The sequence below is a fragment of the Spermophilus citellus genome (genome assembly GCF_964194105.1).
Source record: "Spermophilus citellus genome assembly, chromosome: 11".
Classification (NCBI taxonomy): Eukaryota; Metazoa; Chordata; class Mammalia; order Rodentia; family Sciuridae; genus Spermophilus; species Spermophilus citellus.
In genome coordinates, this window is record NC_138192.1 from 98209483 (window position 1) to 98231310 (window position 21828).

The 21828-nt window shown below is 37.3% G+C and overlaps 1 protein-coding gene across 1 annotated transcript in view; it reads right to left on the reverse strand.

Moving 5' to 3' along the window:
• Positions 1-835: 835 nt before the first annotated feature.
• Positions 836-21828, reverse strand: part of ANKRD44 (ankyrin repeat domain 44) — a 300661-nt gene continuing 279668 nt past the window's right edge. Inside the window, exons 20-28 of the mRNA XM_081261737.1 lie at positions 20845-20962; positions 17666-17882; positions 13991-14078; positions 12962-13045; positions 11531-11676; positions 11001-11083; positions 9065-9147; positions 7451-7542; positions 836-5080 (exon numbers count right to left, since the gene is read on the reverse strand). Of these exons, the coding sequence (XP_081117863.1) occupies positions 4833-5080; positions 7451-7542; positions 9065-9147; positions 11001-11083; positions 11531-11676; positions 12962-13045; positions 13991-14078; positions 17666-17882; positions 20845-20962 (1159 nt within the window). The 3' untranslated portion in view covers positions 836-4832. The remainder of the gene's footprint in view (positions 5081-7450; positions 7543-9064; positions 9148-11000; positions 11084-11530; positions 11677-12961; positions 13046-13990; positions 14079-17665; positions 17883-20844; positions 20963-21828) is intronic.

A 21828-nucleotide genomic window follows, 5' to 3' on the forward strand; every position in this document is an offset into this window, starting at 1 on the left:
TTGCCATGCTGTGAGCTTCTCCAGGAAAGGTCTCTGGCAGATACTATGCAAATTTAAGCAAGTTGTTTAACTTCTCTGGGATTCAGTTTCTTCATGAAAAAGCTGGTGTTGAAACTGGAGTGGACTTTAAGAACTGCAAATATTTTATTCTAAGCTCCACCCCCAAATCTCTTTCTTATTAACTGGAAACTCCATCAGGAGGTTTTCCCCATGGACTTTACCTGCAGTTACTACTCAGGTGGAGAAATTTTTGATGGTGAGATAAATGGAGATAGAATATCTATGGATACCTTTAAAGATAGTACAGACAGATAAGTTCTTTGTTGCTATGAAGCAGCTACAGGGTAGTGGTGAAAGCAACCAATATAAACTGATTGTTTTCAAATTTTTAGGGTACAGTGGGCTTTCTCCTTTCTGATATATGCAGACATATAACTGATCATATTTCCTTCTTTCCTTGGCTGCAAGGAAGCTTAGGGAAAACTCAAGTTCAGTCACAGCTACTGCGTCCCATATGTGTTTGTATTTTTTTTTCCTGTCTTAATTTTTCCACTGGTAGGTTATCACATGTCTTTTGTTGCAAGCCAGCTCCAGTCCTTTATGGAAAATATTGGAAGCATAAATAAATATAAGAAACAAACATACGTGTTTTGACTTTTTTAAAAATCTAATTGTGATAACACACACAGAAATTGCAAATATGGAAATATACTTCTATCTTGATTATTTTCAAAGTTTAAATAATGTTGCTATGGTTTCAAAGGGAAGACAAAGATTTAAATCAGCATAATGTGAAAAAAGCATCAGGTGGAAAAATGAAAGAAAACACAATTGCAACAATATTTGTACCGTTTTTATTTGTAAAAATAACCATCTGAATGCATTTCCATGGTATATTACAGTTAAGTACTTCATTACGTTATTAGAGCATTCAGTAGTTGCAAAAGTATCAAACTGTGCTTGAGAAGATTCAGATTGGTTCAAAGTCATTCACTGAACTAAAAACAATTTTCCTCATTTTTACAGTCATGACATTTACCAGTCATTTAACTCCAATTTACATAAGAAAACATTACAGACAAAATCCCACTGAAATCATCAAACAATATTTTATGCTGTTACAAATATGTTATGCAAAATATAACACTGGCACCAAATTTGTATCATCGTGCGTTGTAAAGATATATTGCACATGCTAAAGCATAAAGAATGTAGACAAAACTACTAAACAAAAGGTACTTGCATTGAATCTTTATATCACTGCATAAGAAACTCATAGAATTACATTTTATACACACGCTCGGATTGTCACTATCTCAAAATGCTTTTCCTCTATAATACTGACCTATGGTTTACAGTTTTGTAAGAAGAAAGCATTTTAGCACTGCAAAACCAAATGTAATTCCTATAGAAAACTTTAGCATTTTCATTTCAAAGCAGAGAAAAGGGGAAAGGGAGGGGAAGACACTTTATACATTCAAAGAAAGGTTGCAATGAAAACTCACTGGTATTATATTGCTCTGATAACACTCAAATGAAAAAAATACAAAACACTTCACATAACATTTTCAGAATATACAAATATAAAAAGGCACTCTAACTTCATTTCACATGACAAAAAATGGGATGAGTTTTCAACCAACACAACAGATAAGCAAACCAAGTTGCTCAACAGTACAAAGATTAACTAGTGCAGCAAATCCATTTGATGTTCTGCTCTAACTGAATAATAAAACAATAAGTCAAGCAGCTGTTTACTGCCTAAAGTACCAAAACATACTATGGTGCCCTTTTAGTAGTGATAAATAGAAATCCCCTGAGCTATTTACTGTAGAATCATAGCAGGATTTAGGCAATTTGGAGATAATGATGTATTTACCAAAGATAGGCAGACACTGGCGAATGGGTAAGTGCAATGAAACATGATCACAGGGCTGTGGTTAAAATACAGTCTAAAAATAACACATATAGGTAAAAGCACTAAGCATGTAAGACTAAAAAACACATTTTCTGTTTTTGTTTTTTTCTTAGAAAGCTATGTTGCAAACAACTTTATTTCTAAAAGATGTAATTTGAAACACACAGAAATTACAGTTTTTAAAGTCATTTCTTAAAAAAAAAATTTGGTCTCTCTTATGAAGGAGAAGTGGGGAGAACAAAGGAGAAAGAGATCTATACTGATTCAATGAACAGTTCATTGTGAGCATGATTTCATTTTGTTCCTTTGTCCTCCTTCTATTGGAAAGACAGTGAGGAAAAGTCAAAATGCAGCTCCACGGAGATAATGCCTCAAGGTAGGTCACTGCTTTGCTGAAAAGACCCACTTACTCTCTGCTACTCTACAGGAAAAATGTTAATGCTGCCTCGCCATTGAACACAGGCATTTCATTTCCTGCTTTAAATACCAACTGAGTAAGACTCCCATTCACTTCTAGAAACAGACACCTCAGTGTGTCATGCTCTTCAATATTGGAGCTCCCTTGTTTTCAGTGTTTTGGTAAAGATAGGTCATTATTGTACATTAGCAATCTGTTTACATTTTTAAAAATTCATCTTCTGTAAACAAAAAGAACAGAAGAAGGAGAGAAAATACCACACCGAGTTTAAAAAACAATGATGTCGGTGTTGAAAATGTTTGATGAAATTAATAACGGTTCTGTAAGACCTTTGAACAAGTTCTCATGTGTGAAGAACTCAACATGAGTTTTAATTAAATCCAGGATATTAAAAGAGTAAGATTAAATAAAGTCTTTTACAGTTAGAAGAAAAAAATAATACAGTATCTGTGTTTGATTCAGATATGATAGAGCACTGTTTTGAAAAATATCTCACACACACTGTGAGATAGAAATTTCCAGGGTGAAAATGGAACTTATTATAAAATGTTGACTAGTACTGCCCTATTGCAACACATTTCTTTCCTGTCTCTTCCTCAAGGGGAATATAGCACTTGAGCTGGTGATTCTGATTTCTTCTCTTGGCACAGTGCCCACGCTGACATCATTTCCCATTAGGGTTGGGGACCACGTAAGATTTTTCAGTGTATTCAGGGTAATTTCTGGGTCTCTCTTTGGCCCACCTTTGTGTATATGACCCCCTATACACTTTAGCTTTTGTCTTACAGAAAGCATGTGGATGGCCATGTCTTATACACTCTATGCTGGCTGCAGACTGGGACTGAGTGATGCATGAACCTGAGGGTGGACTGGAAACCTTAGCAGTGGAAATGCTGGGTTTGGACAGGGGGCTGCTGGCTAGCCCAGGGTCAAGGGTGTTTTTCTATTTTTTTTTTTTTTTTGTTATTCCAAATAAGATACATAACAATTAAAACAAGGAACAAACAGTTTCCTCGGCATTTTTTTCATTTCAAATAAATATAAACACATTTACATCAAAAGTATACAGACATTTTCTCTAGTTTGACAAAAAAAAAATAAACTGTGGTCAACACATCATCAGTTACAAATGTTAAGCCATCAACTAGAAATCTGTGTCATAAGAAATATAAAATACAACAAAGACTGGTACACAAAAAGATTACAACTCCATAGAAAAGCTACTACAGTTCTCACTTTCATTTTGAAGGAAAAAAATTTAAATCTTCCACTTTAGACTGAAGCATTTTGGTCCTCACATATAGCTGGCTGATGAGCTACATACATATATATATATATATATATACACAGATGTGTTTGTGTGTGTGTATGTGCATGATTTTTAAAGTCTCATTCTTCTTTTTGTACAGCTGTTCCAGGTGTGGAACGGGGTCCATTTGACCTAGAAGCTTTGGCAGAGGGAGTAGACACAGTATTCACTATGTTGATTTCGTCATGGAGCAACTGGCAATTGGCTTTAATTTCCATATCACCCATCTCTACTTTCTGCTTTCATTTTCATTGTTCCCTTTTGTAGTCATACTTCCACTCACTTGGCATGACCTTGACTAAGAAGCTCATTTAACATTTTACTATTGATAAACGATGCTGACAATTCAGACTTTTTTAAAAAGTTGTATTTTGATTTAAGGAGAAATTAACAAAGGATAGTTTCATATTAAATCTGCATATTGCCTCAAAGTTTTGGCGCAATATAATTTTTACCTTCAATGTTATTAGATAGATTTGGGCTCAATCACTTGAGGGAAAATTAGTCATGTTATGGGGGAACATTGGGTGCCGTATTTGTGTTAAATGAAAAAAAAAAAAAAAAAGCAAGTTCATTCATCTGGCAACTTTAACAAAGATCTTCAGAAAGAAGTTCTGGATATTTAAGTGCTTACTATAGAATAGTTGGACTCCCTTAAAAAAGACTATTATAGGCATTATTTCTGAAGATGAACATCTTTACCTTTGGCTTCTAGTGAGGAAGTAAACATCAGAGTGAGAAGAGGTTTGAGGCATTTCCTATCCACTTCTTCCCTCCCCTCCCAGGGGACATGAATGTCACATTGATATACTTCTGAAAACTCACTGCTGAGTACACACACAAAAAAATTCTTTATAGTGAACAGTTGCCTCTCTGTTGCCTTATCCCCAAGAAATAGAATCAAATACTTTTTTAAAAAAAATTCCTTACTTAAAATGAGAGGTAGACTTTCACAGAAATATCTTAGATCTAAGGAAAACATGAAACTAAACAAAATTGGAGCCCATCTGTGTGTGTATTTCACCCTACAGCCTAGCTGCCCTCCCTAGGTTGGATCAACTCCTTCTCTACTGGCTTCTGGAAGCTTGGGCCCCCAATAATACTTGAGTACAGCATAAACATGGAATTCAAGCTTCTTTCCCTTCCTCCAACACAGGTGATGAAGGAAAAGCTTCTACCGTCCAAAGTCAAAAGGTTTCGGAGTCAGAATCGTTTTCATTGTACCCGTCCTCCGAGCCTACGTTGTTACTGCACAGGCTAACCATGCTCCCCAGATTGGAGAGGGTCGTCCTGCTCAAATTGTCTTTTTTAAAACAAACGAAGTTGACAGCCGTCATTGTACTGGAAGGAGAAAAAGGCATCATGGTAGCCAAAATGAGGGCCAGGCAGTCAGCCACGTCTTTGTTAGGAGCACAAGCCAGGGCCGGGGTATGACCTGGGCGTAAACGCAGACAAGGCAGAGGTTAGTCCTGGGGTCCAGAGAGGCGTGAGCATTCCACAGTACATCTCCCATGAGCTCACGGGTGGAGATGTATGTTGAGTTAGCATTCATGCCAGGTCAAAGGAGGAGTTATTCCCACAAAGTCATGCTAGGGGTGAGGCTGGAGGGGTTGGGAGGGGAAGACATTCTATGGAGGGGGTTTTTTGGTGATTGTTTTCAGCTCACACGACTACAGCAAGCACCATATTATCTGAAGTTAGGCAGAATTCCAGCCTTCATCTAGTGAACAGAAACACGAGGGGGCGGGGGTGGGACACGATTCCACAGAAAACAGCAACAGGACAACCAGGAGGATGTTTCTACTGGAGAGCACACGCACACCATGAGCCTCAGACCTGGGCCTGAGGGGGACTCTCATTCTGAGAACAATGACTTTCCATGGTAGGTAACCATGTGTCAAGTTAGAAATGATACTGAGAATTATACGGCTGTCAAAACGACTAATGCAGTTTTGTCACTTTATATATACTTTACATAAAGTATACATTAATTAACTGGTTTTAGAAAGATGGAAATGTTTGATAGATCAGACACAGGAGAGCACTAATCGATCTGTGATTAACAATTAACTACCATTTAAGAGAAATATAACAGAATTAAAAAAAAATAGCCATCCCACATAACAAAGTCCCAAATCTGAAATGTAACAGATGTGGGAAAAATCTATGCTTGCCCTAATTAGAGCTATGCCATCGCTATCATTTATATTTCATGAGTCCAGTCCAGATGAGAAAACTGCCTCAACACATGAAACAGGTGCCTTGGGAGGTAGTTTCATTCTTTGACTTAATCACTACCCTATCCAATATTCACTCTGCTGGCCTGAAAGGCTTAGCTAACCTCTCTGCTGGCAAAAGTTCCCACTACACAATGAGTCTTGTACTCACTCAGGTGTTCAGAGGAACTGGCTCAATAAAACTCAGATGTTCTGTTTGCCATCCATTGACCTGATTCCCTACCCCCTCAACCTTTAAGAGATTATTCCTCTTTGTGGTGTGAAACCAAACAAGAATGAACAGGTATCTTACCATTCCATCTCACAAAGGTCAGTGACCAGGAAAGGAATTATTGCAGTGCTGTACAAAACTGCCCCAAATGTTCCCAGGTCTTTGGGATGCGACTAATCTCTGAGATAGGCAGGCTATATTCCTCTGACCCAGGGCTCTTGTTCCTAATGTTGTCACTACAGGCCAAATAAACCTTAGATGCACCAGATTTATGCTAGAGAGAAGCAAAACTAATCAATTCTTATCTCTCTGGTTATTTTGGAGAAAATCTGCAGGTTTCTCCATGCCAACCCTAAGGTATACAGTGGTGAAAAGAAGGTAAGGGAAGGTGAGAGGAGATGGAGGAGCAGAAGACTCTCTTTGCTTCCTAGATGAGTCAGGTTGGGGATAGAGCAGGGTACATGCTAGGATACATGGGGCTGCAAAACCAAAACTAATAAGAGTTAGCTAATGATGTCAGTATGGCTGCTTACTTCTGAGAAATAGGCATGAGCTGCTAATTCCAATACCTGTAATAAGCAGTTAATTGAGTTACATTAATACATTATAATACTTTAATTAAATGCCACATTTAAAAAATTACTTAATTCATAAATATCCAGAAGTTCCTTTTTGCTCCTCAAGGTTAAGAGGCATTGGTGCTTGAAATGGTAGTTTAGTGCAATTCTAGTATTCATTAGTTTTCAAATTTTCTTAGGAAGCAGACAGAGTAGAAAGCTTCGGACAAGAAGTAGCTCACTTAGAAAAAGGAATGTTATATAGATCAGGAGAAGCTTTCAAGCCTAGATATTAATCAATAAAATTTTACTCATGTTCCCCAAATTTCCATATTACCAGGAATATGAGTTCTGATCTATACTTTAAAAAAAGGCAGGGGGTGTTGATCTCAGAATGAACTGAAATAAATAAAGGATATAGGTTTTCATTGAGCCCTTGAGCATGCATTAATGACACATGTAATCTCTAATTCCTCAGCATATGCAGCTGGAATTCCAAATGCCAAGTTGAAAGGTTTTTAGTGTGTCTAAAATGTTCAACTACCATGCTGAGGAGTTAGGGATCAGCTGCTGACACTACATGCAAAATGAACAGTACTGGTGGTCTACAGTTAGACAATGTGTTTTACAAAAAGACAGACAGGACAGATTATCCTGGCTTGATTTCTTATAACACGGAACTTTCAAGGAGGAGAATGTTCTTATTGCCTTTTTAACTAGCTCCTATCTTTCTAGTTTCTTCTGGCTTTAACCAGCATAAGGACGGTACCTGCAGCAACTATTTATTTTTTTCCACTTACCATTTTCATCTACAGCAAGTACACAGGCTCCTTTGGCCAGCAGCTCTTCAACTACCACCTTTAAGCCATTGCGTGCTGCAACATGGAGTGGTCTACAAAACAATACTGAGTATCAGTTGTGATATAAATTTGCATGAGTGCTATAGTTTGGATCTGGAATGGACACAAAGACTCATGTGTTGGTCCTTAGCTTGGTGCAAACTCAGCATTTTGTGCTATATATTGCTTAAGAATCTTAAATGAAAAAAAAATTAGAGTACTCCTTTGCCTTTAAAACAAATGCATAAGTAATTCCCTAAAATAGTGGTGAAACCTTGAACAGGTGGGGTCTATTGGGAAGTTTTAGGTCATTGGAAGCATATCCTCCAGGGGACTGTGGGACCCAGCCCCTTCCTCTTCCTCTCCTTTGTCCTGACCATGAGTGAACAGCTTTGTTCTGCTACATGCTCCCTATTATGATACGCTATCATGCCCAAAGCAAAGGGGCCAACTGATCATGAATTGAAACCTCATAAGTTGTGAGCCAAGATAACCGTTTTCTCTTTACAAGTTAATTATCTCAGATATTTTATTTAGTAATGGAAAGCTAACACAATGAAAATACAGTATTTTGGTTAGCTTGAGTCACTAAAACGAATACGTAGTTAACAATCTATAAATAGTACATGGATATTTTTATTTTTTTAAAAAAAGATATGTGTTGGCCAGATCTTTTCTAGGTGCTAATGATCCAACTGTTCTTACGTGTTTGCCCAGATTTCCCTACAGATATTACAAATCCTCTGCATCACAAACTATCTCAGCGGCAGTAAGATAGGAAGACAAAGGAAGAATTCAAGTTTTGGTGTGTTTTGTAGAAGGTTCTTTATTGCCTGATTTCTACTTCTGAATCTGAGTTGCTGTTTCATATTCTTTATCAATATGACTGGTATTAATATACACTCTTAAGTCTCATTATTATTAAATGCACAGAGATGCTCAACTGAATGTATGATACCTTACATATCGTATAATGTCAAACTCAGCATATTGTGCTATATATTGCTTAAGAATCTTAAATGAAAAAAAAATTTGAGTACTCCTTTGCCTTTAAAACAAATGCATAAGTAATTCCCTAAAATAGAAAATGAAGCAGCTTTTAGATCCTTCACACTGAGGGTTACACTGAATTATATTAAAATATAATTAAGACAAATAGCTTAGAAACTCTTCAAATGTATTCTGGGAATCTAATTTATAAAACTGTCATTTTCCAGTCAGAATACATAATGCTAATACATAATACAGATAGTTTCCCCAAATATGTCAGCCCGTAAGCCCATAAGATTTTTCTAATAGCTCATTAAATTTACAATATTACCACAGAAATATCAGCAAAGAGAAACAAAGGCCTCACAAAATTCTGAGAAGGAATATAAAAATAAGAATTCTGAGTAAAATTGTCTAGCTAGTCAGCATTTGCAGGCATGTGACTGTAATCTTCATGAAGGGGAAGCCAGGCCTGGCCTCCATCTTTCATCGTGGTGTCCCCCACAGCCTGCCTGGCACATGGCAGGCTCTTACATTCTGTCACATGTCTACAACTCTGGGTCAAACTTTAGTAGTTATACTTACGTCTGCAGTGCATTATTTTTTGCATTAATAAGGCTCTCATCTTGTATCTTGTCAAGTATTAACAAGGCACATTTTTCATGACCCTAATAAAGAAAAAGAATAAGAAGAAACATGAGAGGGAGACAGTGAATTTCCTGAAAAATTACTTCATTATGTTTTAAATTGAAACTGAATTTCCTCTAACTAAAAAGCATTCTTCAGGGCTGTTTTCTGAGTCATTTTTTTTTCCCAAAATGTCAAGGAACTCCAGCTATTCTAAGATTTTCCATTAAATCTATTAGGACTTGGGTTAACATAAATCTGATCTAAAGTACTCATATTTAACATTAATATTTCCAAGATAATTTTTAGAATTTAATGTCTAGACTAAAGCAGATGCTAGCTTAGCTGGTAAAGCAGAAATTAAGAGTACCTTTAAATCCTTCAATGTTACTTTTAAAACACATACCAGCTCCCACCTTCCTCAAACCTTCACTTAACACTGCATGATCCATTTCCCCTCAGTATTCCTATCAGACCCATTATCTGTATCCCTCATCATCATTTACTGCCTTGTGTCACGAAGGGGCCCTGTTTAGGGAAACTCATCTTTTCTCACTCAACCTGAGGAAGCTATCACTAGATCTTATGGCAATAGATGGTTGACAATTTTTTAAAAAATCAGTTATTAAACCAGAGATCCCTTGTAAAGACTTCAAGCCTAGTGCCCTTGTAAGGAGGACATGGTTTCTAAGCCCTTATTAAGCAAGGGCCACTGACCGGGATCATCCTCATCACCTGAGAGTTAGAAATGTTGAATCTTGGACCCCAACCAGACCTAATGAATCAGAATCTGTACTTTAACCAAGTCCCCAGGTGATCCATTTGCACAAAAGTCTGAAAAGCACTGTGCTTGTATTCACTAAAATACTGTCTCTTGTGATGAACTTCATGAAACTAGCACTTTTTGTGGTTTCCCTGGGTTTCACAGAGCATGAAATGAGAAAATGCAAATGTGCAAGGAAGAGCTGACATTTCTGATACTGTTGGGTTAGGTGACACCATTAATATCTTTAATTATGTTGTAATAAACCACCATCACTGGTGTCAACTGGCATTATACTATAATGCCTTTTGTGAAATCATACATACACCTATATGTTTATGTGTGTGCTCATGTATGTGTGTACAGATACACATATACATACATACATTTATCTTTTAAGTAAGCAGGAACACACTGCTATGTAACAAAAAAATTGAACAATGTACCAGGAAAAAGGGGCAAAGAGCAGAAATGTAGGTGGATAGTTATTTGCTTCACAGTAATGTATTTTTTGGTGGTATTATTGCAATGTCTTCAAATTGAACAACAGACCAAGTTGAACTACACACACGCACACACACACGCACACATACACACACACACACACACTCTGGGGATTGGACCCAATGGTGCTTTGCCATTGAACTATATCCCTAGCCCTTTAAATTTTTTTTTTTTTATTTTGAGCCAGGTCTCACAGGGTTGCTTAGGATGGCCTTGAACTTGAGATTCTTTTGCCTCAGCCTCCCCAGTAGCTGGGATTACGACTGTAAGCCACAGTTCCTGTACAAATGGCTTGTTTTTTAGAAGCTTCATTCCTAATCTTCTATGTGATACCAACTATGTTACATGACAGATACAGTGGCAGCATCAAGACTAATGGACTGTGACAAGAAGGCAAGTAGCAACATGAGGAAAGAAAACCCTTGCCACTCATTCTGGTGGCACATACTCTCATCCACCTGGTGATTCTGCCCTTTCTTTTTCCCCTTTGATTCCACTTATTGTTGACAACATCCTGGGAAAGTTCATTAAGAGCCATGTTACACAGTTTCATATTTCTGAGACTGATAGAATTTCAGTGACATGATTACCACATTAAGTAACAGTGTTTTAAATTCATTTACATACTTTACTACTAGCCAAATGTAAGGGCGTATTCAAGTCCTTATCCTTTACAGTCAGATCTGCTTGAGCACTGTTCACCAAAATATCTACAGAAAAAGCCAAAAGAGAGTTACTTAGATGAGGTGCAATTTGAAGAAGACACTATAAAAACAAAAACATTTAAAGCAGAATAGCTCACATAATCATATTTAATGTTTTTAAAGAAAAAAAAATATGAGTAATTTACAGCCATATTTGTTCTGTCCAGATCCAAGGCTGATAGGCTTTAGCTTTAACTGTCCTTACATTTTCATTATTTCCACTTAAAATGATTCTGTTGTCATATTTGGTTTATCAGTGTTGAGAAATTTCACTGTGGCAGGTTGGCTCTTGGTGAAAATGTTCACCAATGACCAAGTCACAGAGAATTGAGGGCGACTGAGCAAACTCAAGGGGCTTAAGTAAGACTATACTAAAAGAACATTGATTTCTTCCTTTGTTGTTTTTGGTTTCTGAATAGGCATAAAGGCAAAGTCTACCTGACCAGTACATACCCACAGCGCCTGCCTGTCCATTCTCAGCAGCCATCATCAGTGGTGTCCTCCCTGAATTATCTACTGCGTTCACTTGAGCATTGTGCCTCAAAAGAAGTTGCAAGCACTCCACGTGATCAGCAAATGCTGCCGCATGAAGGGGTGTCCTAAAGATGACAAACAAACGTGACTTCAGTTTCCTTGAAATTCTGTTCTCTCTTTAGCAACTGCCCAAGAAACATGAGCACTGTGCTGTCTAGGATTTAACATTTGTCAGTTTACAGAGATTATCGACCAAGCTACCTCTGCAAGCCAGTCAGGGTAGACCTGAAGTGTCATCTATGTGAATGATACCTCTTAGATGGGGGGAGGGGTAATATATGTGGTGGCTTTGATAATGAAATTAGCATCTTCATTGGTTATTTAATCTTGAGTTCTAGTAACTTCTTTAAAATGGATACTTTCGGGGCTGGGGATGTGGCTCAAGCGGTAGCGCGCTCGCCTGGCATGCGTGCGGCCCGGGTTCGATCCTCAGCACCACATACAAACAAAGATGTTGTGTCCGCCGAGAACTAAAAAATAAATTAAAAAAAATGGATACTTTCAAATTTGACCTTAAATTTGTAGATAATTGGTTGATTAAATAAAACTCTCAAAACCCACATTAAATCTAATATGGATGGTTGATTTCTTTAGCAGGACAATTTGGCACTACTTACTAAAATTAAAAACTATCAACCTCTTAATCAAGTAATTCCACTCGTAGGTTGATCTTCTATATATACCTGGTCATGTGTACAGATTCAGATGTGAGAATGTTCACTGTACCACGTCTTTGAATTGCAAAATATTGGAAGTACCCTAAATATTCTTCAATAGAAGACAGGCTGAGTAAAATACTGTAGATGGATTCAATGAAATAATGCGAAGATTTTAAATCGGTATGTTCTGGCATGGAAAGCTCTCCAAGATTACTAAAATCAGAACATGGTTACAAAATGCTCCCATTTGCATTAAAACAATTATGCACACACCCAAACATATACATATCTATATATCTCTATGTGTTTGTAGATAATGCACAGAAAATATTTAGGGGAATATAAAAATTTGGAAAGAACACTGTGCAGTAGTTTTCTCTATGGAAGAAACTGGGGGTTCTGGGCTAAGAGGGAAATTTCTTTTAATTATATAACCTTTATAATATTTAACTTTTAAAACTATGTATTACTTTTTAAAAAACTTTTTTACATACCTTTAGTTATTTTTTATTTTTATGTGATGCTAAGGATCAAACCCAGTGCTTCACACGTGCTAAGCGAGTGCTCTACTACTGAGCCAAAACGCCAGAACTACTATTCAATTAAAAAAAGATGTTTGGCTGTTCTGCATCTGCACAGCAAAGACTAAAACTCATCAAAACAAAAGATACTCCTTCTCAGGATGACTTACCTGCCTTTGTCATCTCGACAACTGACAATACTGGAATCCATGGCCCCAAGTAGCAATGATGCACAATTCTCATGATCATTTATTCTAAAATAAAAATGGTTTTTAATGTAAAAAAATCTCACTCTTTAAAAAATTACATATTCCTTCCTTACATATTTTTCTACATCCTGTATATCTAACAATCTGATGCATTTTAAAAAATCTGATGCCAGTAGTTGTGGTATGTGTTTCAGTGGTACACGTGGTAAACCTAGCACCTTTTCAGAACCTCTGCATCCAGGTAGCAGTTCACTGCATACCACTTACACTATGTTAAGGCACTTAACATATTAACTGTTTTGAACATCCCAAAGTAGGAGAGAAATGGATCCTACAGATTTGAAGTCATCCTGAGACTTTACCACCGGCATTTTCTTTATTCATCTATTTTATGCCTCTAATATCTTTCCAACCAAATGACCCAGCATTGTGTGCAACCCACAGACAACATAAAGTATCCTCAGTTCTTGGACTTCCAGGCTGAAAATGGAAATCTGATTTAAAATCACTGAATTATCTGAACAAAGGCTTATAAGATTAGAGGAGAAATTAGATTTATCAAAAAAGACTTACCACATATGAATAATGGAGAATTACAGTATATGAAAAGACTTCCTGGTAGAAAATGTGTTTCTAAATATCCATAGGCATATTGTTGTTAACTCTGATTTATTTTAAAAACTTGCCAGACAAATGAACTGTGCTTGAAGAATTCTTCACATCATGTGAAATGTGCCTCTCAACCCACCCCTTCCTGCAGTTTGCCTAAGGTAGTATGTCAATCATCTTGGAACTGTGGCACTCCATAGGAGCTTCTGGAAAATCATTAACATTAGGGGCCACACTTTGCTATCAGACAAGCAGAAAAATGGAATATTTTAGTCTTATCTGTAATCTAAAAGCTTTTCCTTCCCTAAAAGGCAATTTTTTTTTCTAGATGTAGTCAAAAGAGTTAAAGCAACACCATTACCTTCCAGCATTTCTACTTACATTGCACAGTGCAGTGGAGTAAAAGGATTACCGATAAATTTGCGAAAACACTTTTGCTCCAAAAGTACCTCTATACAGTTTTCATTACCTGAAAGGAATTAAAAGAATTTAGAGAGTTTCCAAGAAAGAAACTTTATTCAACATAGTCTGCTTTATTTTTTTTTATTAAGTGTTCATTTCTAGCTTAGGAATTTTCCCAAATTGGCTGACTGCTCATTCTCTGTGGAATAAAATTAACAAAAATGCCCAAGTGTTATTAACTAGGCTCACAGGTGTTCTTAGATGTAACGAACAAATCAGACAGTGAAGGCCATATGGTCTGGTGGAGGGAGAGAGAAGACACCTCATTTGCAAACAGATTAGAGTCTGTGTTACCCTCAGCTCTTGATTGATAGATGCCTAACACATATATACCTCAATTTGCCCATATTTGTAATAGGAAATTTACCTTCCACCTGCTCGAATAGGTTCATTTACCCTAGTGAAGGGGAGATAAGTGATTAGTAGAAAACAGTATTTTGAGACAATGAATGCAAAAAGGCTTTGAATGTAAAATACTATGTAAGTGTTTTAATGGTACCTGGCCAGTAGTAGGCACACAATATTGTTTTCAAAAAGGAGATGAAGAAATGTGAGAATTATCTTTAATAAAATGACAGGTGGCTTCTACATCAACTGAATCTGAGGTAAGATCTAACTCTATCAACTTACTTGTTACATGACCTAAGGCAATTTACTTGGGATCTCTGAGCCTCAGTTTCCCATATACAAAGTTGGACTAGGAATAACTGCCCTACCTATGTCTCAGAATGATGGGAGTTTTACTCCAGGAAAGACCTAGACATGGCTTTTGAAGTGCTGTACAACTGTCAGGCAAGAAAACATTTTATTTATGTGGCTTTGGAATACAGACTGGTGTTCTGACTGAACTCAGTTCTAATTTAGCAAAAGTTCCCTTATGATCTACCTCAGAATGATGAAGATTGGACAACGTAAAATATTAAAACATAAATCCTCCTTTTTTGTACCTAAAAAGAGACAAGCTGATACTAATTTGAGGAGAATCAAGAAGCATATGAAGTAATGAGGGTAGGAAGCCTCGAGTAGGCAAGTTAAATTATCTAGCTTTCCAACAACATCCATCCCTTCCTCCTAAACAGTCCCAGACACCGCAAACCCTCTCATAGTTTGAATCTCCCAAAAGACCTTGCTTAGGGAAATATCTCCATGGACCATTCCTATATGAGTCCCTACCTAAGAGACCACACAGGCAGAACTGGAGATTATCAAACTACTTTCAGTATTTAAAAATGCCCAGTGAAGGGGATTCTGGAAAGATGGGAGCTTGAACCTTGGACTTGGAGGAAGGCTGCCCTGAGTGGGTGAACAGCTTTAGGGAAGACTGCTCTTCTTTCCCTGCCTGTACCTGGAGAGTCGTAAGAGCAGAGAGGACTGCCCACTTCCTTGGCCCAGGATGCCATCTGTGGCAGGTTAAGGCCACAGCAGTCAGAAGTCTCTCCATCCTGCCTCTCCTATAGATAGATCCTCTCCACTGCCTGGACCATCTCATGGCAAGGGGCAGGGGAACCTTTACACATTTTAGGTAAAAAAATTCACAATCCTCCATTGGCAGAGAGGGGGCAAAATTATGTTGAAGAAGCAGAACCAGTTAAAAAAAAAAAAAGGCTGTAATGAAAATATAATGAGCACATAAAATTGTTTCTAGAACCAATAATCAGTTTCTAAATAAAAATCTTAACAGAATTAAAAACATAAAAATAAAATTATAGAAAAAGAGTAAGAAATATAGGTCTAGGTTAAGATTTATAGGTTACTGATAAACAAAATGTCCATATAATCTTAGGGGTTGGGGACCAAGACTGGAGACCTAGATACCACAAAGGAAAGCTCAAACATTCACAACTACATAAAATCTCAAATGACTGCATGAGAAAAGACCATAGACGAGGAACGAAAATATTTGCAACACACATAACACACAGAGTATTCAAATATACAACTAAGACAAGGTGCTCCTACAAATGTATTAGAAAGATGAATAACTCAATAGAAAAAGAGTGAGCAATAGATGGAAAAGGCAATTTCTAAAGAAGAATCGTAAAGAATCAATGAATGTGCTATTAGATAGGGAAATGCAAATCAAAAACAACAATGAGATTCCATTTTTTATCCTTCAAATTAACAAAAATAAAATAGATGGTAACATCCTGGGCTGGCAAAGCAATGAAAAAATACTGACTTCTATAAACATTTGGTAGTGTAAGAAATGATTTTTTTGGCAAAGTAATGAAGCATACTTTATCATAATTAAAAAATATTCCAACCTTCTTATTAAAAAATGTCCCTTCTAGATATTTATCGTATTTTTGGTACCATAATATGAACACATATATTGCCACATTGTTGATAATAGGACAAAAACAAAAACCAATGTGAATGTCCATCAACAAAAATCTGTTTGAAAAATAATAAATTCTAGTGCATGCACAGCTATGAAATAATATCCAGTTATTAAAGCAATCTATATTGATACATATTAACTTGTAAAGATCTTCTGCAGTAGATTTTTTTTTTTTTTTTTTTTTTTTGCAGGGATGGATACTGGGGATTGAACTCAGGGGCGCTCAACCACTGAGCCATATCCCTAACCCTATTTTGTATTTTATTTAGAGACAGGGTCTCACTGAGTTGCTTAGTGCCTCACTTTTGCTGAGGCTGGTTTTGAACTCACCATCCTCCTGCTTCAGCCTCCTGAGCTGCTGGGATTACAGGGATGTTCCACCGCGCTCAGCTTAGAATTTTTTTTAATTTTTTGTTTTGTTTTGTTTTGGAGTGATGGAGATTGAACCTAGGGCCTAACATGTCAAGCAAGCACTTTATCATTGAGTTACATCTCCAGCTCCTTAATAGAATTTTAAGTAAACATCAACCCCCTCAAAAAAAAGTTATAGAATGATGTTTATTATGTAATTCCAACTAAAAATAGATACACATTTGTTCATATTTATTTTTAATATCAGAGAAAAAATTATGAAAGTTACACACTAAATCACATGAGAAAGTAGGTTTGGAAATGGAAACTTAATTTTACTTAAGATACTGCAATATTTCAAATGGTACAATGAACAACCCATATCTTCTTATTCAAAAAAAGTGAAATAAAAAATTAAAAGTCTCCCAAATATTAAGTGCAACAAAACAAATGGGGAATATGAAACATAAAAAAGAAATATCAAAAGATAAACCATGCATCTTCTAGTATTCAATTATGACATGTTATTACACCATGTGTTTTTTTGTTCAGCTATATTATTTTACTTCTTTGTGGGATTCTTGGTTACCATACATAGTTCAGAAACTGATTAAAACTGGCTAGGTTCAGGTTAAGATTTATAGGTTACTGATAAACAAAAAGGGGATAGTGAACTTTTACTGGTCTAAGGCATCAGGGCAGCCATAGGGGTGGCAAAGGTGGAGATCTATTTTAAAAACCACCAAACAGGCCACAACCAACAAACAAAAAAAACATATCTTGGGTGCAGCAAGAGTGGAAACCATGGCTTATGGCATTATGCTGTGTTCTTGCCTCCACTGAGATTGCAGTGGTCCTGGGGCAGGAAGTCCATTGGAATTGGTCAAATGCAAGTAACTCACCATTGTAACAAGCCCAGTGCAGCGGCGTGTAGCCTTGGTTGTCTTTGAAACAATAGTCCTCTTCGGAGAGAGTCATTTGGAGCAGTTCACTCAGCCACGTGGCGTGTCCCCGAGCAGCTGCATAGTGCAAGGGTGTCCTCCCTCTGGAATCTTTACAGAGGATTGACACTTCTTGTTCCAGCAGCATTTGCACACATTCCTCATGCCCTGTCATAATCTGTGCATGGCAAGGAAAACACAAAACAAGCCTTAGAAGGGCAGAAGACTCAGGAAGCAAGACAGTTGGTGAGTGACACTTGGGCTCACTTAGTAAGTGCATCTGTGCATGGGCCCTCAGGGAAGCAGGCTCTCTTGGGAGGGAGGTGGGACAACCCCAGCAAAATCCACACCAAAAAAGTCTGTGAGCATCAACATTTTAGAAACATCCCTTGACACTCCAAATAAACCTGAAAGGTATAGTCGAAAATACCAGCTTTACAAGCAGGAAGATATGAGTAAATTCTTGTCTCCCTACCCCTCTCTCTGCTTCACTTTATTTATCTATACACAGTAATAGAAATAATGACCTCAAAGGCTGTTGTAAGGACTAATGAGATAATACAGTCATGTGATGCTTACTGACTGGGATACATTCTGAGAATTGTGTTAGGTGATTTTGTCATTGTGTGAACATAGAGTGTACTTGTACTTACACAAATCTAGATGGTATAGCCCAATGCACATGCAGGCTATATAGTCTATTCCTTCTAGGCTACAAACCTGTACAGGATTTTAGTATACTAAATACTGCAGGCAATTGTAATACAATGGTAAGTATGTGTGTATCTAAACATACCTAAACAGAAGAGGTAGAGTACAATATTAGATGATAACAAATTTTCAGCTCCAATATAATATCATGAGATCTCCATTGTAAATGTGGTCCATCAATGGCTGAAACGTTGTTATATGGTATGACTATATACGTAAAGGTTGCCAGCCTGTTGCATGGCCCACAGGAAATGTCCAAAAAATAAGAAGTATGACTGTGACAATGACAACATAAAGTTCGTCTTCTTTCCACTTTTCAGGGTGTTTACACCATCACCAAATAGCAATTTTATGATTTCTGCTTTTGTGCATTTAGTTTTCTTGGGTATGCTTTAAAAAATAGTTCTGCAGATATGTACAAAGAATTGTCCAAAGAATATATACTCTGGCATCATTTGTAATGAACAACAATTAGAAATTGCAAGACTACTCAAAACCAGGTAATCACTAAGAGAACTTATGGCACATATGTACAATGGAGCATTAGAAATGATGGTATGGAAAACTATTTAATGATATCAAAAAAGTTCCTTAAGACACTAAAAGAAAAAAAAGTCATATTCCAAATTGTACCTTCACTATTCTCTCTTATTGAAGGTTTAAGAGAAATCTATATACAGGAATGAAAAAAAAAAAAAGATTGGTGCTACATATACACCAAAAGTGGTTATCTCTGGGAGATAATGATTGCTGGAGATTGTGGTTTTCTGCCTCTGTGCTTTTCAAAAAACATTTTGCAAATTTTCTCCAATGTTCATGTACTTTATAATCAGAAACAGACCCAATCCCACTAATAGTAGGTGTTCATGTACCTATTTATCATACTCTCACATGGAATCTTAAGATCAGGACTTAAGGGTACTTTTTTTTTTTTTAATTTTTTTTTTATTGATTATTTATCGCATTACATAGTTCATGATATATCATCTTTCATACATTAGACTCAAATTGTGCTTTGAACTCCCATTTTCACCCCAAATACAGATTGCAGAATCACATCTGTTACATATTCACATTTTTACATAATGCCATATTAGTGACTGTTGTATTCTGCTACCTTTCCTATCCCCTACTATCCCCCCTCCCCTCCCCTCCCCTCCCATCTTCCCTCTCTACCTCCCCTGCTGTTATTCAATTCTCTCCCTTTTTTTTTCCCTCCCCCTTGCCCCTCATAACCTCTTATAATTTTATGTATCCTTGAAGGTCTCCTACCATTTCCATATGCTTTCCCTTCTCTCTCCGTTTCTCTCCCCCCATTCGTCTTTGTTTACTGTAGTCTTTTCCTCATGCTCTTTCTTCCTGTTCTGTTCTTAGTTGTTCTCTTTATATCAAAGCAGACATTTGGCATTTGTTTTTTAGGGCTTGGCTAGCTTCGCTTAGCATAATCTGCTCTAATGCCATCCATTTCCCTGCAAATTCTATGATTTTGTCATTTCTTAGTGCTGCATAATACTCCATTGTGTATAGATGCCACATTTTTTTTATCCATTCATCAATTGAAGGGCATCTAGGTTGGTTCCACAGTCTAGCTATTGTGAATTGTGCCGCTATAATCATTGATGCAGCCGTATCCCTATAGTGCGCTCTTTTAAGGTCCTCAGGGAATAGTCCGAGAAGTGCGATAGCTGGGTCAAATGGTGGTTCCATTCCCAGCTTTCCCAGGAATCTCCATACTGCTTTCCAAATTGGCCTCACCATTTTGCAGTCCCACCAGCAGTGTACAAGTGTACCTTAAGGGTACTTTTTGTTATTGTACCGTTGCATGAGTTGTTGATTTCTTTCTTTTTTTTTCCCCTTTCAGTCACTTTTGTTCTCCAGAAGCAGCTTCCTTGTTCACAGACCTCTGTGGGCCCTGATTTTGTTATCTGGGAAGTTCACAGTTGTCTCTTACCCTTGTTTGCTACATCTGCAGTGTTGGGGAGTTTGTGCTCTTGAGGGCTACACCAGTTTACACAGCCCAGTTCTAGCAGGTGCACTCTTGGGGGCTGAAGGTCCCTTTAAGGACCAAAGAATCACCAGCGTTTGTAAACTGGGCTTGTAGTTTGGTAACGCAGTTCCCTCAAACACTTAACTGTAGTCAGCCTTTGCTAATCAGTTGACATGAAGGTAATCTCACTCCAAGATTCCTTCCAGACAGAGAGTCCTCGCCTTTTGTACATGGCTCATTCCTTTTTCCCTCAATTGAATGGACTGAGATCATAGGAAACAACGGGCTTCTACGCGATTTTGTGATTTCCTTTTGACTGGCTGAGGTTTACTGGCTATATTACGAAACAATTTTTTTTGTACTATAAATTCAAATAGGGAAAGAAAAAAGGAAACAAGCTCATTGAAACAGTGCCGACTAAAGCTGAGAAATATGTACATACCCCTCTGTGTAAAGCCGTGCATCCCATGATGTCAACAGCATCCACATTTGCTTCCTTTTCAAGTAACAATGAAACAGCATCAATGTGTCCATATGCCACTGCGAGCATAAGTGGGGTTCTAGGGGGAGAGATGAACAGCCTTTAAAAAGGAGATAACAAATACTTCCAGTGGGAGGATGTCTCTCTTTTTATTCTTGACAATTGCTGTGTATTTTCTGTGTCTCCAATTTGCTATATGCTCTGTGGATATAGGAATCTGCCTCTGTTCTAACAGGGCACTGGTGGAATGATTTCTATGGGTGTGGCAGGGGAAGGCTCCTTCTCAAAATATTATGCTAATCCCATCATTTTCAGAAGATAATTTAGAACTCTTTTTGACCCAGTCATCCCACTCCTTGGTATATATCCAAAGGACTTAAAATCATCATAAGTGACAATCAATGTTTATAGCAGCACAATTCACAATAGCTAAGCTATGGGACCTACCTAGGTTCCCTTCAACAGATGAATGGATAAACAAAATGTGGTATATATACACAATGGAGTATTACTTAACCATAAAGAAGAATGCTTTATGACATTTGTTGGTAAATGGATGGATCTGGAGACTATCAGATTAAGTGAAATAAGCCCTTCCCAAATAACCAAAGGTCACATATTCTCTCTGATATGTGGAAGCTAATCCACAATAAGGTGAGGAGTGAAGAATAAAAATTCAGTGGAGTAGACAAAAAAGAATGAAGGGAAGGGAGGGGAGATGGGAAAAGGAAAGACAGTGGAATGAATCTGACATAACTCTCCTATGTACATACACAAATACACCACAGTGAATCTCACCATTGTGTACATCCACAATAAATTAATTTTAAAGAATAACTATGGGTAAATGGCAGAAAGATCAGTAGAAGGAAGGAAACAGGGTTTGGGGAGAGGGAAGGGGAAGGAGAGGTACTGGGGTCTGACTTAGAACAAGATATATTCCAT